This window comes from Strongylocentrotus purpuratus, unplaced genomic scaffold (assembly GCF_000002235.5).
Source record: "Strongylocentrotus purpuratus isolate Spur 01 unplaced genomic scaffold, Spur_5.0 spur5_scaffold_6, whole genome shotgun sequence".
NCBI classification, from domain to species: Eukaryota; Metazoa; Echinodermata; class Echinoidea; order Camarodonta; family Strongylocentrotidae; genus Strongylocentrotus; species Strongylocentrotus purpuratus.
In genome coordinates this window covers 27144878-27163551 of record NW_022145612.1, presented here as the reverse complement: position 1 = coordinate 27163551, position 18674 = coordinate 27144878, and the positions used below count along the sequence as shown (strand labels likewise).

The 18674-nt window shown below is 35.9% G+C and overlaps 1 protein-coding gene across 1 annotated transcript in view; it reads right to left on the bottom strand.

The window, feature by feature from the left end:
- LOC581820 (atrial natriuretic peptide receptor 1-like) overlaps window positions 1-14195 on the bottom strand; it is a 47671-nt gene extending 33476 nt beyond the window's left edge. Inside the window, exon 1 of the mRNA XM_011681471.2 lies at window positions 13523-14195. Within this exon, the coding sequence (XP_011679773.2) occupies window positions 13523-14174 (652 nt within the window). The 5' untranslated portion in view covers window positions 14175-14195. The remainder of the gene's footprint in view (window positions 1-13522) is intronic.
- Window positions 14196-18674: the final 4479 nt, after the last annotated feature.

The following is an 18674-nucleotide window of genomic DNA, read 5'->3' as shown; positions in this document are numbered from 1 at the left end:
TGAAATTGAAGTGGTCAATCCTGACAACACAGGGATGCCCCATACGGCACTCAGTTCTGCAACACCCTTCATCAAATCGCCACATGAGGGTCCAAGAAATGCCGCAACTCGGTCGTCTTTTTGGATATGGGTGTAGTACTCTTCGGCAGCGATCGCTCCGGCCAGTCGAGCGTAGTGACATGGAGTGGTGTGGGGGTGGGTGTGAATAGAGAAATTACTATACTCGTGATCATCGACGCGGCGGTTAATCTCCTCGATGGCGATTTCCACTGCAGGGGCGATGTTAGAGGCACTCATTTGAGGAATGACGCCATAAATTGCATGGATTTCAATTTCAGTGGTTTTTGCGAAAGGAAAGAGGAAGGGGGTGATGAAGAGCACAAAAGTACCGAACAGCTGCATATTGTTTTTCTTTTTTAATGCCAAGATTAAGATCGTCTATTTGAAAAATACAGTGGAATCCAATCTAAGGAAATGGATAGAACTAGATGTCGAGTATAGAATGATTGACCAGAGGAAAGAAGACGAGAGAAGGTGTGAAAGTGAAGTTTGGAAGAATTAAGAGAAAATTCCGGCACATCATCACTACAAATTGACAAGAAATGGTAATAACTGGCCGAGAAGTAGACCATTTCTATTTCACTCTAAATTATGTACAATATTGGGTCAATGCAATTTTAATAACAAGAATATTTCGATTCTCGTTTGAATTACCGACATTTATTTGACCAGGATGTATTGATGAACGCTATTTTCCACCCAGTCATATCAGAGATAGTAAAAATTTTATTTTGTAATTTAATGTAAATAATGTGGGCATCAGACACGTCAGAGATCAGGTCGATCAGGAGAAAACATAAACCTACATACGCTGCAGAAGCCCCCAACAGGAAAAATTCCTCTGTAGGGCCATGCATTATGGTTCAAGGCATGGCCACACAGAGGAATTTTTCCTGTAGGCGGCCGGGGAAAAATGCAATGAATTTTTGACAATTTATTGCATTTTCTTCGTTTTGGGGGATTTGTGGAAGGGGCCGCGTACCCTAGCAAACACTGCGTACAGTCATGATTCAGGGGCTAAGCAATGGACTCGTTACTGTGAGGCCCCAGGATAAAAATCGTGCTGATCAGCTATATTATATAGTGCCCTTTTGTGAGGCATTAATCCTCATTACTGTCAATTATGATTTAAGGACGTAGGTTCCCTAGCTGATTAGCATAGTAGCACACATATGATATAGCAGTCACGCAAAACAAACACTCGCAAATTAATATTCAATAAAATCTGAGAATGTATGCCATTATCTAGATCTATTAGAAATAAATAATTTTTAAAAATCCTTCCCTAAACTGGGGTAAAAATAAATATTCCACCATTATGACCAACAGTGTACTATTAAACTCATTAACAAAAATTACTTAACAAAATATCTGCCACTTCGTATAATGAAGATCCAGATGGTTTTTCTTGAAAGTAATTATACGTTCCATATTTTCTAAATGTTTGAAAGCTCGTAGAAAAGAAGTAAATAGTGGAATAACGTTTTATTTTTTACAAGTAAATATAAATTATTTTGCAAAAATAATAACTGTATTTACGAAACAGAAATGATTGGTTATACGAGTATAAAACAAATATTCCTTATCTGTGAACTAAACATTTCTTCTATTTTTCTTTTAATCATAAGAATATAACATTCCAAGTGATCGTACTCTTTCACAATTAAGAAGTAAATGAACTAACGTCTGTTCATGATTTTCACAAAAAAATACCCATTGAAGAAGTACTTTTTAAATAGGCCTATACCTATCTTATAAAGATGCAATTTATAAATTTCCAAATAAAGATGCAATTTATGAAGATGCAATTATAATGTTGTAATTTTTCTTTGAATAAGTTTAAATTGGAAATTTCTCATTTTATAATCTATATGCTGTTCTTGCTGCTTTTATAACTTTTTATTTAACCATTCAGTTTTAGTGAGCATGAATATGTCCAATTATCTCAACACTAGAAGAAGAAAAAACGTCTACCTATGCAGCTCTTCTCATAATAATTGCCCAATAGTGACTGGTGTAGTTTGCTTACTAACCTTTTCTTCTCAGCTGACATTTCGTCTGTCTTGTGAGTTCGATGATGCACACTATCTATCAATCGTGAGGGTCGACTATTCCCTTTCATTTGGCTCTCTCTTGCAAAAATGTCAACAAACTACTCTATTCTGTTTGCGAACCGATTAGTTTGTGGTGCGAATGTAATATACCTGCCGGGATGAAGACAAAGTACATTTTTCTTCAAGAGAGAACACTTCAGAATTCGTTACGATTACCAGTGTACTGAAAACACCGTAGAACATCTTTGGAAGGCTTTCACATCATAGTACATGATTCACACTTTATTTCTACCATCTTTTTTCGCCAACTCGAAGTTCATTAGCCTGCTATGTACAAAAACGCAATAACCTAACATCAATCAAACAAACAAACCTTTAATATCCATCTATCAACCTCAGATAATGACCTTATCGTAAGACATTTCGTTCTTGATGTTTCATTATCATGATGACGAGCAGTTGACAGGAGTATTCATGGAGCGCAGATATAAAAAGCAATAGTTCCGTATGTGTCTCATTAATACAGTAGCATTATCATGAAAGTCTCTAATCATTGGTAGCAAATACATTTTCACTTTTGCGAACCCTGGCCCATACTAATACTTACTAACCATTTCTTTCCTCTTCTCCTTGCTTCTCATTTCCTTCTCTTTCTCTATTATTTCCAAGGTAATTGTATATATTATGTTAACTTTGTATGTACTGTGAATTTCTGGTTTTATGGCTAAATAAGTAATTCATAAAAAAGTAATCTATACGTAAATCTTAATGTTCCATTTTGACAATTGCATTTGATCGGAAACGACCAAACGTAGTAGTCTATATGTATCGATACACTAATGCTGCTATTGTTTTGCACTCCTTCGGAAAGAAAATGTTACTTTATTGATCATTAATTTTGTTTTCTTCCTCAGATTTACCAAAAACCACTATTTCTGTGAAGCCTTACATGACATGTAATTTTCCGGACATGCACATGACTATTGTACAAAAATTAAATGTCAAACACTGTTTAAAAATGCAAGCTCATCATGACGCTAGAGATTGAAGCAAAAGATTCCGCTGCCACCGTCTCGAGAGTAATCTGTGAACACGTAACCTTCCTGTATACCATTTCACAGCAGTAAGCAGTAAGATCTACCTGAGATATGAAAACAATGTATATCTCATAGCAATCACGTCTGGACGGCGCAAGACGTCATTGTAATGTATGACTGACAAAGCTATTGCAATTGTCTAACGTTTTTGGGGTGAAAGTTTTTGCGATCGTGCGTGTTTTAGTTTAACCTAGAGTTAATAACGATACTGAAAGTGAGGGCTGAACCATTCAAAGTATTCTTATTAATAATATATTTATATATATCATTGAACGCTAAATGAGATCTTATTTTCTAATTTTAAATCAGGCTCATAAGTTTATTAAGTGATTCTACGGGAACGCAAACGAATTTACATTTTTTTTTTAACCCACCTCTTGCAGACGTAATAGCGTTTTCCAATGCTAACTTCGTGCTCTCAAAGTTTTGCGTGAGAATCTCTCGATATATAACTCCGATCTCATCTAAACGATTTTTAACAGCAGAAACATAACTCCTCACATAACCTGTTCCACTCCATAACCAGGCCACCGTTCTCCACTGGAACTGACTTACTAGCGACTCAGCTACTAGGCCAAATCCATCACTAAGGATCATCGTCGATCTGGTCAACGTCTTGAAAAATCGTTTTTCCGACACTGATATTGAACCGGTCAATCCCGACAACACAGGGATGCCCCATACGGCACTCAGTTCTGCAACACCCCTCATCAAATCGCTACATGAGGGTCCAAGAAATGCCGCAACTCGATCGTCTTTTTGGATGTGGGTGTAGTACTCTTCGGCAGCGATCGCCGCGGCCAGTCGAGCGTAGTGACATGGAGTGGTGTGGGGATGGGTGTGAATAGAGAAATTACTATACTCGTGATCATTGACGCGGCGGTCGATCTCCTCGATGGCGAGTTCCACTGCAGGGGCGATGTTAGAGGCACTCATTTGAGGAATGACGCCATAAGTTGCATGGATTTCAATTTCAGTGGTTTTTGCGAAAGGAAAGGGAAAGGAGGTGATGAAGAGCAGAAAAGTACCAAACAGCTGCATATTTCTTTTTAATGCCAAAATTATGCTCGTCCATTGAAGAAAAACGTAGCAAGCTAAAAATAGAAATAACTGTTTCATCAGTTTCTGAATGGTTCATTTGATAACCCGTCCAATGAACTACTGGAAGACCGATCGTCATTTGCCAAACATGCGACACATTATTCAGCTAGTACTCACGGTATAGCTATGTTATGCAGGCAAGTTAAATAGGTACCTCTTATAAAGGCAACATAATTACAAAATTACAAAATTACAAAATTTGTTTTTGTTGTTTTTTGTTCAAATTGAGTGCAGTGACGGTTGGGCTAAAGTGAAGTCCTCTGAGACGTCGCGTTACCGAATAAATACATATTTGTCGAACCTCCCATCAAAAGCCCTTACCAAGGTCAAGGGGGGAAAAAGTCCATCGGGCTATGAAATTGTATCGTCATAGAAACAGGTATTCTTAATTTTACCTTCAAAGGATTATACTCTTGACAAATTCCACTTGATGGAAATAAGCAAAGTAGTGAAAAGTCGCATCTATTTCTCGTTAGAGGCACTTTAAGTTCAAGCATTAAAGGAAATATAAGTCCCTGTTCGATACAACCCATTTCTTTTAATTTATATACGTTAGGTTGCTTGTTGGCTAAATGCGTTCGAGACGTCCCAAGAAATTCAGCTTTCGTGATAAATTCAATAAAGGCTCTACTCAAACTATTTCATAATGCGGTTATTCGCACATTATCAAAAAAAAAGTAATAGTAACAAGGAGCGCACAGAAGCTCTACCACACCTTCTTTTTGTTTATTGTGTGAACTTTTGTCCTTCCTCCGGTACCCTCTTAGTAAATTTTTAATTATTGCTAGTTCGAAATACAATGATCTATTGTAGAAGGTTTCCAATAAAATAAGGAGGTCTTGATTGCGGCATTTGGAAGTATTATTCAAATTACACATGTTGTCATTTAAAAGTATCAAATCCGCGTGAAGGTTCTGATTATTGTAATATATGTATATATATATATATATATATATATATAAGAAAGCAAGATTCAAAAGGAAGATTAAAACTCCGTAAGAGCATTATTTTACGAGGATCAAACAGAATCGACCACGTAATAATGATGCAAAAAAATACACTTAAGCCTACACATCAACTGAATTTCTAAGTTCAATTTAAAACCCGTTTCTGTGTGACTCTTGTAGAAAATTAACGTTCAGAGAAAGAAGCAATCTTCCATATCTAAATAAAGTTACGACACAGGTACGGCAACTGTTATTCGGTGTATATAGGCATGGCTTATTGCTGATTCGGAATAACGATTCTCTTTTATATGAATAGTATCGTATATATATATATATATATAATAATTTTGAATACGTTCCTTTCTGCTAATTTCATTGATGGTCACATTTATAATCTGTTTTCTTCTCTCCTCCGTCTATCGCTCTAAACATGATTTCCACACCTCTTTACTACCGACATCTCCATTATCGTACGCTTTCTTAAAGGTAATGCAAAGTTTTGGTATGGGGTCATGAATTTGGTTCCAATGAACACATTGGAAGCATATGCGATTCTGTCAGTGATTGAAACCGATGTCGCTGTTGAAACCGAGTCTAAAGTTATGAAATTGTAAATAAAAAAAACTCTTTATGCTGTATAGCTCCCTCTAAAGGTCAAGATATTAATTAAGCTATAAAACAATGTTTCTTAACTAAAATCGACCGATTAGCTATTCCCGTTTGGAAATTATACATCACAACTACATATTCTGAGATTTTCATGGTCGCAGCTACCATTTTAGGGCCGTAGACGCTATTTTAAATTTATCAAAATTTACCGGGAGCACCGGTAAATTGTTATATTCAATTTTTCTCGAAAGCAGAAGTGTTTTATAGGCTACATTTTTTAGTGCTTATAACACATCCACAGGGACATCCAAATATATCAAAATTGTAAAGAATCATTATCCACCCAATTTTCAAAATTTCCCAAAACTTTGTATTACCTTTAAGATCTTGCAAGAGCGCATCTTTTTGGACTATAGTTATCTATTAAAACTGATTATGATACAAACTTACCAGCATATCATTATGGATTCATTATAATTTATTGCGTCAGAGAACAGCTTAAAACTGCTAGATATTTTGTAATTTCTACGCAGAGGTGATGGAACATTTTGAAAGTCACAAAACGTTCAAATTTAGCACTTCTGAAATTTGCCTCTTTTACAACAAGCGGATTCCCATTTTATAGCCACTCTGAACTGCACCAGAGTACATGTCCCGTCAAGGTGATAACATCTGCATCTTAAATGACTAAACAAAACAAAATAGCCCACTGAGGAGTCTCACTTTCACTTCTCACTCATCCCTTACATTTTAAAATACCTTCATGCGTCTTTTAAAATTTAACTTATGTCAATTGAGCAGGTTAAGATTTTTTTTTTCGCAGGTAACATATACTTACGTCACGAATGTAATCACTTGAATAATCAAGGACAGATGTCGGTATCACCTATTTAGTAATGAAATGAAAACAGATAAATAACAGACGTGCTTATCATTTAAAACAAAATATTACTTGTTTTTAACTGTGTTTTTCTAATTGGAAGGCTCACGAGAGCATCGTTGTTGACCTACCTCTCGAAGCTGAGATAGTGTCTTCCAATGCGAGTTTCGTGCTCTCAACGTTTAATAAGATGATTTCCCTATATGTGACTCCTATCTCATCAAAACGACTTTTAACAGCTGCAACATGACTACCCTGATAACCTCTTCCTCTCCATAACCACGCCACTGTTCTCCACTGGAACTGATTCACGAGCGACTCAACTACTCGGCCAAAGCCATCACTCAGGATCATCGTAGATCTGGTCAACGTCGTGAAGAATCGTTTTTCCGACACTGAAATTGAACCGGTCAATCCCGACAGCACAGGGACGCCCCACACGGCACTCAGTTCTGCAACACCCCTCATCAAATCGCTACACGAGGGTCCCAGAAATGCCGCAACTCGGCCATCGCTGCTGTAGTAATTTTCGGCGGCAATGGCGCTAGCTGTCAGACTGACGAAACAACGGCTAAGGTGAGGATGTATAGTAATAGAAAAATTATTGTATTCGTGATCATCGACGCGGCGGTCGATCTCTTCGATGGCGAGCTCCACTGCAGGGGCGATGTTAGAGGCACTCATTTGAGGAATGACACCATAAATGGCATGTATGCAAAGATTATCACTTTGTCCAACCGATAAAAGACAAACAACGTATAACATTGCAAACAGAAACATTTCCTTTTGGTTATGAGTAGACTTTACGATGAAAACATCAAGCATGACCGGAAAATTGTATGCACCTACTTTATTCCTGACTTATGAAAGGTAGAATTAAAGTATGACTATCATGACCAAGGTGGCCGTAAGTTTTATACTGGCGGACAATGCCAATACTTTTAATTGCACGCCTCGAATCTAGCACACGCACTCAGCGATGGAATTTCGCAAGTAACTCAGCGGAAGATTGAGTCCAACAACACCTTGCCATTTTTAATATGAGTGAAGAGAATCCTTTTTTCAAGCCATGGAGATTTCGATGAACGCTTCTGTAACAAAGAGGAGGTTAAAGTCGTTTAAATAACAGCCCTTCAAATCCGCACAAACGTTAAAAACTGATGGATGTCGTGATTCAAGTTTATATTCAAGATTATATTTTCTGTAATGAAATCCTGTTCGGTGATTAGTAAACATAGCATCATGTGACCAAACATAACATTGCTATGATGTTACCGATAAGAAAAATGTGCTATACCGTCATAGATATGCGATCGATCAAGATCAATGTGCTATCGGTATTAATGTTATCATTATTATTGTTATGAAGGTTGGTTTGAAAAATGTAAAATAAATATATCATGCGCTATTTCAATCCACTAGTGAAATTATGAATTCCTCGGCGACAGAAATAGCACTTTTTTCTTCGGGGCTATATATGCACTCGGAAAATAGTGCTATTCCTGCCACCTCGATCCATGATTTCAACTAGAGCCTCCCAGTGCATGGTATATTAGTATAGCTTCTAGCTTAGTACAAAAGCGGTAGCATAACTTATTTTAGATGAATGGAACTCAAACAAAATAAAACAACCTTTGGGGGTGTTGTTTATCTGTGTGTGTGTTTATTTATAATGGTTTAAATTTTAAGTCAAAATGAAAGGATGTTATAGTTCACCCTGGTCATACTGGTAATGACAGTATTGACAATAGTGTTATTATCATAGTTATATGGAACATCATTATTCATCGAAGAGCTGCTAGTAGATAAGAAGAACCCCTCGCGAAAGTGACCCGGAAAACTACGTCGCGGACAAATACTCGCTAGGACGATTGCCCTTTAAAAACTACCTAAGACATGTACCACTGGACAACTATGTAATGCCAACTATCCCGCTTAGACGGTTTTGTTTAACCATTTAGTTTCCCGCTAAAACCTAAGATGCGTACGACTATTAAAGGTCGACGGGTTGCTGAATTTTGACAACCGTAAAAAGTTGCGACCACCGACGATCAATTTGCAAGTATTTTAATGGGCGATCAGTTGCCGATCGGTCGTAGAGAGATGTCGATTGGTTCCTGAATGTCGTAAGAGAATTGTCCGATCATCACATATTTTCGTATACTAGCAGCCTTTTCACACACAGCTAAAATTCTATAAACATGACTAGTATAAACGTGTTTCGAACGTGTTTAAACTAATCACGAGCCTTTCACACACAGAAATTTCGGTGCGATCGTTAATTGTTTCGTGATTAACTACTGCTCGTAAAATGCGCAGTAGTGCCATTGCGCATTGAAGGTCATGTCATGTCAATCAAAGCGCACGCTCCATCCAGTTTAAACACGTTTAAACAAGAATTTCCTTTCACACACAAAATGTCAAGCTCTCTAGATACGAACTTCGTATCTGCAGCCTGCTTTTAGGGGCGTATGGATCGCGACTTCGTATCTATCCCAACATCGTATAAACGATGTTCACACTGGGAAATTTTGTCTATAAACATGTTTAAAATTTTACGATGATTCTAATCATCACTAGATACGATGAATTTTAGCTGTGTGTGTGCCACCGCTCGTGAACATGTATTTGAATTGTTTGCATTTGTTCGGCGATTCATCGGCAAAGATAAACAACTTTTCGGAGATCAATGTATGATGACAAGCTTTAAAATGACTGGTATAAATCATTGACGAAAACACGCATAGGAATGTTGAATTTCTTGTCCATTAGTAGCCAAATTATGTGTGTTTATGTATATTTTGTGATGCTTCTTAGCATTTTTTATAAGATACAACTAGGTTGTAAGGTCATGATGATTTGATCAATGGAAGACATATAGAACAGTGATAGGAAAAATGCGTACAAATAACAGAAAGAGAGGGCAGTAGATAATTGAAAGCGAGTGAAATCGAGAGTACAGTATGAAAGCGGATGTGGAAGTCATTTTATTGCGTTTTTTATTTTTCGATTGGTTGCCTTGCAAGAACAAAGGGTAATATGTCATTTATCTACATTGGGTCTATATGCAATTACATAAACTCGTTAATAGATAATACGGGAAATGTTTCACAGCAATGATGCTGTGCCATGTTTCTTTTGAAAATTGTATCTTGACATGTTCTCTCTCCTTTTTTGTTAATTCATAAAACCAAATCTCGAGGGCAATATCATTCAAAGTAGCATACGTAGCATGGATAGATGATTATATCGCAATTTATTAATATTATAAATTGAATTAACGTTTTTTCACTGAACAAGGTAGCCGCAGCAGCAGAAAAAGAACAAAGAATAACAGAAGCTATGTAGATCAATAAACAAGAAAAGCAATTGATTTTAATACCTTCTTATTTTTCCGGTCTTTCCTTTCATTGAAAATAAGGAATTTATGAGGCAGCAGTAGAAGCAACAAAAGAATCAGTCGGCGATCAGTCTGAGAAATATGGCCTTCCTTGGAACAAACTAGAAAAACTCTTCCACAAACAGTTAAAGCCTACGTCGGTTGCTGACTATTGACAACCACAACAAGCTGCGACCATCGACAACCAATTTGCATTTATTATAGTGAGCGACCGGCTGCCGATCGGTTGTAGGGCAGTTGTCGAATAGTTGTCGAATTTCGCACTGGCAAAATTGTTCGATCATCAAAGATTTCCGTAAACTAGTTTACTACCGCTCGTGAAATTGTTGGCTAACAGTAGACAGTTGTTTGGCGATTGATCCTCTATATTAAAGGAGAACTAACCCCAAAGAATAAATGTAGGGATTCTGAAAACGGGACGAATTCCTGCCTTTTGATGTACAATAAATTTTACGAACGTATACAAGAGATATATATATATAAATGAAGATGTCTTGGTATGATGTAATGCCTTTAAGCATGACAGGGGCGCAGCCATTTCCTTGAAAATGTGACGTACCAGTTGGAGTTGTACATGTATCATGCAACAAGCTTTGATTGGAAAGATTTTAAAATTCAATAACAAAACCTTTACTTTTCAATGAGGAAAAATCATAGCCGAGAAGGTAAAAATTACATTTGGTGAAAAATATATAATAGGGTAACAAGTTTGGGGCGGGTAGTTTGTTCTAAATATGTATTGAATCTTTTTGGGGCTTTTTTTAAAATGACCGAGTTCAAGGTAGATGAAGTATATAGCTCAATGTTGATGAAGATTCATGTAGATCATACTCATTTTATCAAAATAATAATCGGTACACTTATGACCTTGACAAAATATTGGCTATTTTAAAAAAAAAGTTCAGCCATCCATCAACAAACTACCCTCATACGATCTTTCCTCCGCCTTGGCCTGACAAAATGATCAATGCCGGAGAGTGCGACTTTGAGATTACATCCGGGTTCAAAAATTAATGGAACCGGGTGGGATTTCATATTTTTCCGCGCTCGGATTTCATCAAAGCAATCCATTATTAGAATACTATAATGAGTCCTTTAGATTTTTTAATGTTTTATATATATAACAATCTATGTTTGTTAATATGTAGGTCAATGAAAGCATTATGTTTTTAATGTTTCTTTTCATTTCATTTATTTATTCAGTATTGTATACATAATGAAAATCAATATACATTGAAAGGTAACTGAATAGATATAAACTTTTTTAAACAGAATGGACCAAGCCTCCAAGATAAGCGAAGTAAATGGTTGCCTTGTGAACTGAATTGAATTTTGAATTGATCTTATTTTCACCAAACATGAAATAAATGTGCACAAAATGATACATGTACAATTAATAAATTGGAGGGGTAACAAAAGTATAAATACTTATCTAGGTTATCCTCTTAAATTAAATACAAGCAGACAAGAGACATACTATATATTATAGGGGGTTCCTGGTGATACATGTACAGCAAGAGTAGAAAGATGGGCAGAGACTGAAGAGACTGAAGAGTGATTGAGTGTGTATGGGTGTATGTGTGTGTTTGAGAGAGAGAGAGAGAGAGGGGGGAAGACAGAAGAGACTGAAGAGTGATTGAGTGTGTATGGGTGTATGTGTGTGTTTGAGACAGAGGGACAGAGAGAGAGAGAGAGAGAGAGACAGATATAGACCTTTAACAAAAACGAGCCCCACTTCCTTCAGTACATAAGGGTCATTAATGTGAATTTAGGTTGCCTGAACATTTGCATCAATGCCTTCGTTTTGCAATCGTTCTGGTTGTGACAATGTCTAAGCAGCTGATTTCTGGGAAACAGGGCTACCTTTCGCACTGATATACCATACATGTGTATTAGAACTTCGACTTTTTACTGTCTCAACTCAACTCTTACCTAAATTTGCCCATTTTTCGGACCTTTTACTTTAGCTTTCATATATATAAAATCTGCACCGCCACGGAAAAAGTTTGAAAACACTTGCTATAATAAACAACCGGTCAGAAATCTCTTACGACGTTCGGCAAGCGTTAGAATGAGGGGGGGGGGGGTTGATTCGATTCTAAAAAGAATTTTTTAGAGTTTGAATTTCTTGTCCTTTTTGAGAAAAATGTATTTGTTAGACGCGGTGTGATTTCATTGATATTTTAATTATCTGATGATTCTGAACTTTTATTTCAAAAGTGAATAACTAGGTTGTGTTAAAGCAGAATGTTATGATTCGATTGGGTTAATAATATAAACTAGAAATATGATAGCGAAGCTGTGTGCAAATATCAGGGAGAAGGCAGTATACAATGGGAAAGGAAGGGAAACGACGAGTATGTTATGAAAGGGGAAGGTAAAAATCTGTTTCACAAATAAGAATAGAAGTCATCGTATTGTGTTGTTACTTATTTTTCAAGTGGCTTTCTTAAAAGGAGTGAAACGTGATCATACGGCATCCGGGCTAGAACCACATATTAATTAGATTATGATAAATTATGATGATGAACCAAATCGTAAGCAATAATTTTGTTAACATAACCATGACATATCTGGAAAATCTATAACAAAATCAAATCTTGAGAGTATTATGAAGCGGAGGGACTTTTTCCATATACGATACAGTGGCATATGTAACGCGTAGTCAATGAAATGTAGCAGACTATATCAAACATCTATATAGACTGGCGTTTGGTCTTTTTACCGTGCTGCTGAACAGTATAAAACAGCATATGTATAGATATGATATTTTTTAACAGTCGGAACAAAGAATATTGATATTTCCTCATTTTTTTCTCTTTTCTTTCAATTAAAAATTACCAAACAAAACTGAATTTATGAGGCAGCAGTAGAAAAACAATTGAATTCAGAGTTTCCAAATTTAAATTCTGCTGATTGTCTGTTTTCTGCGAACCTTTGGAGAATAATCGGCGACTGATCGTTTATCATTCGTTGATTATCTGCTGACCTTTCTCAACCAAATATCACACGATAATAGTCGACATGAACTTGGATCGGGCATCAGTCGGCAATCAGTCTGAGAAGTGTCGTCTACCTTTGGAAACAAAACCAACAAATCTTTCCTCGAACAGTTTGATCGGCAAAAGGTTTTCGATGCAGCAGAGTAAACCTCCAGCCGACCAAAATGCTCCAGAGACCAATCTGACAACCTTTTAAAGACTGATGTTATTTCAAATCATTATTCAGTACATATGTCATGTTAAACATGTGCCCGTTCCATACTCACACTTCCACGAAGGTTGATATCAACGAATATCAAACATTTATTGGACAACAGTAAATTACAAAAAATTAGGATACAGGTATCTTTCTTTGTAAAGGGGCAATCTTACCTCTGGAATCTTGGATCGCTTTGTCCAAAGCCATCCAAGAAGGATGAAAATTTGTTATTTTCAAACGGTAAAAAGAGAAATTGTTTTTCACCAGTTTAGGCATCAACTCCTCAATACCATCTGTTATTGCTCCCCAGTAACCATACTCGTTCATCTGTATCAAGGAGCACACTTTCCATCCAAAGAAGCCCATAAGCTCCTCGAAGCACTTTGCATACTGCTCTACCAAAAGCGATGTTCTTGTAAGAGTACTGTATCGTTTCTTGTCCCCTAGATCAAAACCAGGTGCTCCACCAGTGATCAAAGGAAGGTTCCAGGCGGCTGCCAAGTCGGCCAAGCTCAAAATGGACTTAATACAACCTGGTCCAATAAACGCAGCCACCTTGCGGGTATGGTAAGCGTTAGCAGCAATGGCTGGACTGACAACGGGATATTTGGCGTAGCAAGAGAAGCGATTATACCGAGTGTACTTAATCGTTATGTTATGAACCCTTCCATTATGGACAAGTTCCTCTATTTTGAGTATAGCAAGGTCAATTGAAGGTACGATTGAATTTTCCTGATAGTCACTCAATACCCCTTCCAGAACGAGTTCTATTCCAATAACAAGCGGAACGCAACAAACTCCCCAAATTACAACCAATCTCATCATTGACCTGTATTTTGAATCTGTCAGATGATACTTTTAAAATGGCATGAGCGCTCGACTACACGGTTTCAAGATACCAGCATTTAGAGCTTATGGTTACTAATCCTTGGAAAGTCATCACTTAATAAAAACGAACGCATTCGGAAGATGCAATTACGTGAGTTAAGCATAGCGGACTAACGTATGACATCAATGTAATCAAGACGCAGATGGGGGTATTACATCAGACTTGGTATGGCGATACGTCAGCTTCTCTATAGAATACTGTAGTATACTAAGGGGGGAAGCAGGTTTTTGAGACGTGGAATTTTGTAAAAGGTTGTTAGGTATCATTTTGTTCAGGACACCTCCCTGCACAGCTTCTCGGCGGACTACCTTGAAAATAATGTTATGCTGCTGGGAAAAATGGCCGCAATGTATAACTACTATTGGAAGATTTTGGGAGATTACTTTTTACAACAAAACCTCATTCTACCATGCGTAACCCGTCTTATCTACCCCACATGCATACACACATAATTATAGTCAAACGAACACACAAAACCCACCTGTATACATCCCTATTCTCCATTACACTCACATCCAACCCCGGCCACTCCCTCTTCCCAACCCAGTATCAAAGTACGCGAGGGAAGGAAAAGTAATACTAATGATAGTAATTATAATAATAATAATACTAATAATAATAATGTGGATAATAATGATAATAATGATAATAATGATAATAATGATAATAATGATAATAATGATAATAATGATAATGATGATAATATCAATAATCCTAGTAATAATGTCGTGTAGTTTATCTTATGAGTCAATGTTCTTTGTGAAATTATCCCATTTTTGGAAATGAGAAATGGGTATTTTGGCGCAATTCAACTATTGGGAATTATGGTTTTTAAAATCCCATTCTTGCTCAAAATTGTTGTACAAGTTATCCCCTTACATATTGAATCTGTTATCGATCTGTAGGAAATTTAGTTCTCTTTCATATGACACCTAACACATAGTAAAATGAAGTTCCGTAAAAATAAAATCCCCCAAAATCGTTGAACAGTACTTATACATGGCGGTCATTTTGTTTCTTTTCAGCAGCATATTCTCTAGTTAGTTCACCTAGAAATTGTGCAGGGAGGTCCCCTAGTCACGTTGATACCGAATGGTTAAACACAAAATAAAGTGAGACAAATTTGGCATAGGCCTACTATTGTATTTTGTTTTAGTATTCCGAAAGAAGCTTATCATGATAATTATAGTGTAGGAAATTCTTAAAGATTTTGTTATAATATCGAAATAGGATTGTAATGATAATTCTCCGATCAATTTATTCCCTTTTTCACTACTTTTTCTATCAAAAGTATAATGGATAGTACACTTGAATACTAACATATAATATTTTTAATTATTACTCCGATTCTGTAAAAGACAATTTTACAATGTAAGTTCCTTAGTTATTCTGTTCTGAAGTTTTTAGTCGTTAATTTTTACCTGATCATCACGGAAGTGTAAAAGTGTATAATGCTATTACTTTAATGAATATACTTCAGCAAGCTACCCTACTCCCTTCCATTTTCTTAATCTAAGAAACACAAGATAGCGAAAAAAAAAATTGCTCATGGGATATGTTTTCATTGTACTTGGTCTTACTGTACGTGCTGTTTACAGGCACGATACAAATTACCCCGTGTTTTTCTTTCGTAACATATTTTCTACGTTACGTCATAAAAAACATATACCGCAAGTTGTCTTCTTTTCTTTAGTTATCCTATCATAAAGTGTAATTCCGTTTTATAACAAGATATGAATACAGTGTATCTTCTTATATCTTTTAATCCTCTTATATCAAAGTACTTTCTTCCTTATATACTTAGAATAAACAAGTTACACCGCTGATATTCAGCTTCTCCCTTGAGAATTCAAATTGATGCTTGCAAGGTCATTACCAGAACTCGTGTTCATTAAGGACAACTATTGGATAAAGCGTTATTTGAAAATGTGTGGGCGAGACGATTTTTTGCCTGTGTACTGTGAATTGAAAAACTGTGTGGGTTTTTTCGATCGTTGGTTTGGGTGCGTGTGTGCGTGTGTGCGTGTGTGCGTGTGCGTGCGTGTATGAGCGGAGATATGAGTCACTGGTGCCATTTACTGTTTGTTGATTGGCCATTAACAAAATGTTTTACGATACTAATCACGATAATTATAATGATAATAGCTGATAACCACAATAATAATGGTACAAAGTAATATCAGTTATAACAACAATAATATCATGTTAAAAAGTACTCGTAAAACTTAGTATATACATGTACCTGTCCTTTCCATTGCATGCTGATAATTGAATTGATCATATGGATTTCATTTTAAAATATTCAAATTTCTAAATTTATCAAAGAGAAGCAGCCACCCCCCCCCCCCCTCCATCCGTGTGTTACGTTTCTTGCTCGATGTAATATAATGTCATGTTATTCTCATATCAAATCTATTAATGACTGTATACGAAGAAAGGACTTTGTCCCTAAACATATATAGATACTGTTGTATAAAGCCCTGATACAGCCACATATATGGCATCGAGGTTTGGGGTAGTACTTATAAATCACACTTGAATTGTATATTTATACTCAAAAGATGGTTGTACGTGCTATAACTTTCAAGCCACATCGTTCTCATACTAATGCACTGTTTCATGACCTCAAATTGTTGAATCTTTTTAAATTGCATAAATTATCTATTTGTACTTCAGTTTGTGTTTGATTTGATAAACGAACGACTACCTCATTCCTTAAAACATTATTGCAGTATGATACAACATGAATATTCCACAAGACAAAAAACGGGTCGACAAGTAATTTTTGGAATATGCTTCCTACGGATCTAAGAATTGAGAGATCAAGAACCTCTTTTCGTAAAAAACTTACAAAATTACTCTTGGGTGAAATCCGCGAATTATAACCTTGTAATTATATACCGTAGATGTATGTAGCAACCAGTCTCGTTTTTTTTATTGTAATATTATACACAAATCTTATTTATAGGATTTGGAAACACATTGTGTATTTTTCAATGAATTTTATTTCAGGTTTTAGATAACAAGAGTCAGACTCGACTAGCGCATGTGCTATTTTTTACTCTATTTTACCATCGATCATAAACTCAATGTTAAAGGTAAAGACCAGTAATGGTCATGCGATTGCATTGTGAAAGAAACGTTGTGGAATCGATCAGAAAAGGTTGATCATCTAGCATCTAGCATCTGCAAGGTTCTGGAATCATCAAAATGATAAGAAATTTGGCCCATTCTTCGTAAAGTTACAAGCACTATACACAGAAAGATGTATATGGGACTACCCTATCTCTCTCACACGACCATGAGAGAGATAAATTTACCAAATATATGAATTAGTAGGCGGTTTCCCGGCAAATTTTTTATCATCATGTATTAGTCAAAACATATTCTTTCACATGATTGGTAATGAGAGCTTCCATTTCATTTTTTGAAATTGGGGCGTTACCAATACTGGTCTTTACCTTTAATAGTCATTTATTGTTTTACTTGACACTAAAATTACTTCAAACTATTTTTTAATATTTTTATAATGTACATGTAGCCTATATCGCTGTAGAACATGTATTTTTATAATTCATGTCATGTATTTATGTTATATTGACATTGTCATTGTACATTTATATATATCTTTTGATTCAATGTTTCAATGGTGGTGAATAAATAAATAAATTCAATTCAATTCAATTTAAAAAGATCTTTATAGAAAAAAATTATCTTGATAAATGAGTTCATAAATGTTGATAAAATATTTAGTACTGCTTAATTTGTTTCTTTTCATTTTCTTATTTTGTGAAAGATATGTGATGATGGTGGCGATTATGATGATGTAGGCACTCTGTAATCATAATGCTGTATGACTGAGGTGTGATGATGTTGATGCAGTCTTATTTATTATTGAGTAATTGGTGTCCGACATCGTATTTTTTCATAGATCTGGCAGCAGTGAGATAGATTTGATCATCTTTCCTAGTGAGGGAGAAGGAGGAAACATAATAAGAGGGTAAGCAGGGCAAAAGTATATGCGGTAAAAAAAAGATCTACAATAGAGAGGGGGGGCAAGTTAAATGAAAAATAAGTTGGTGCCAAAATGACAAGTCAACCTCGCTTTTCGTAAGGACCGCTATTCATAATTTGAGAAAAGTGTCATTATTCATATGCCCATGGATCGTTTTTAACATGACATTATTGTTGTTAGTACTAATATTATCATTTTAGTACTTATCAGCTATTATCATTATAATTATCGTTATTATCATTGTAAAATATGTTGTTGATTGCCAATCAACAAACAGTAAATGGCATATTTTGTAAGTCATTGCTCATGAATAAACATTGACCCTCCATTATCGTTCAAATTGGACAAATCATAATGCACCCTATGTAAAACCTATGGAATAAACTTTTGCACTATGCACTTCGCGGGTGCATATTCTTTA